We start from the raw sequence: 794 nt of genomic DNA on the forward strand, positions 1-794 counted from the left end.
AAGTAATAGCTAGGCAATAATAAGTAGTAAGGTGTAAGTAAGTGATATAAGTAATAAGACGAGCATGACTAAGTAAGTGTAATAGATAAGTGGGAACATAAGGTGAGAGAGATATGGTAATAAGTAATGATAAGGTAAGGAAGTGATAAGAGGGTAGAGTAAGGAAGAGAGAAATATAGAAAGACAGACAGTAGGGTAAGGAATGAAGGGGTGGGTTAGTAGGTATAAGTAAGGGAGATAATAAGAAATATAAATAAATAAAGATAAGGGAGTTAAATAAGAAAGAGTAGGGAAGTGATGATAGGTGATAATAAAATAAGGTAAATGAATTAATTAATTGGCTAAGTAAGTGAGGAAGTAAGTATGGGTAAGTAAAATAAGGAAGGTGAAGAAGAGTAGTGGGGGAATATGAGGAAAGAGAGTATGAGTAGTGGGGGAATATAGGTAAGTAGATGGTAATAAGTAAGAGTGGGAGAAGAAGAGGATAGAGTAAGGGGAGTATAAGGTGAGAGATAATAATACGTAATAAGTAAGTAATATAAATAATAGTGACTATAACTAAGTAAGTAAGGGTAAGTAATAAGCTAATATGAGTAAAGATAAGGTAAGTAATAAGACGAGTATAAGTAAGTAGTATAATAGATAGGTAGGGAAAATAAGGAAAGATAAGGTGGGAGAGTGATAATACGAGAGTAAGTAATAATAAGGGGAAATGGGGGGAGAGTGATGTGAGTAATAATAAGGTAATATAGATAATAAGAGTAATAATAAGGTAATGTAGGTAATAAGAGTAA

The 794-nt window shown here is 32.2% G+C and overlaps 1 protein-coding gene across 1 annotated transcript; it reads right to left on the reverse strand.

The window, feature by feature from the left end:
* On the reverse strand, positions 1–794 carry VICG_02191 (uncharacterized protein; the record flags this gene model as incomplete). Its single annotated transcript, XM_007605574.1, has 1 exon — positions 1–794. A coding segment is annotated over one exon (794 nt), but the record flags the coding sequence as incomplete, so codon positions are not given.

This window comes from Vittaforma corneae (genome assembly GCF_000231115.1).
Source record: "Vittaforma corneae ATCC 50505 unplaced genomic scaffold supercont1.119, whole genome shotgun sequence".
Classification (NCBI taxonomy): domain Eukaryota; kingdom Fungi; phylum Microsporidia; family Nosematidae; genus Vittaforma; species Vittaforma corneae.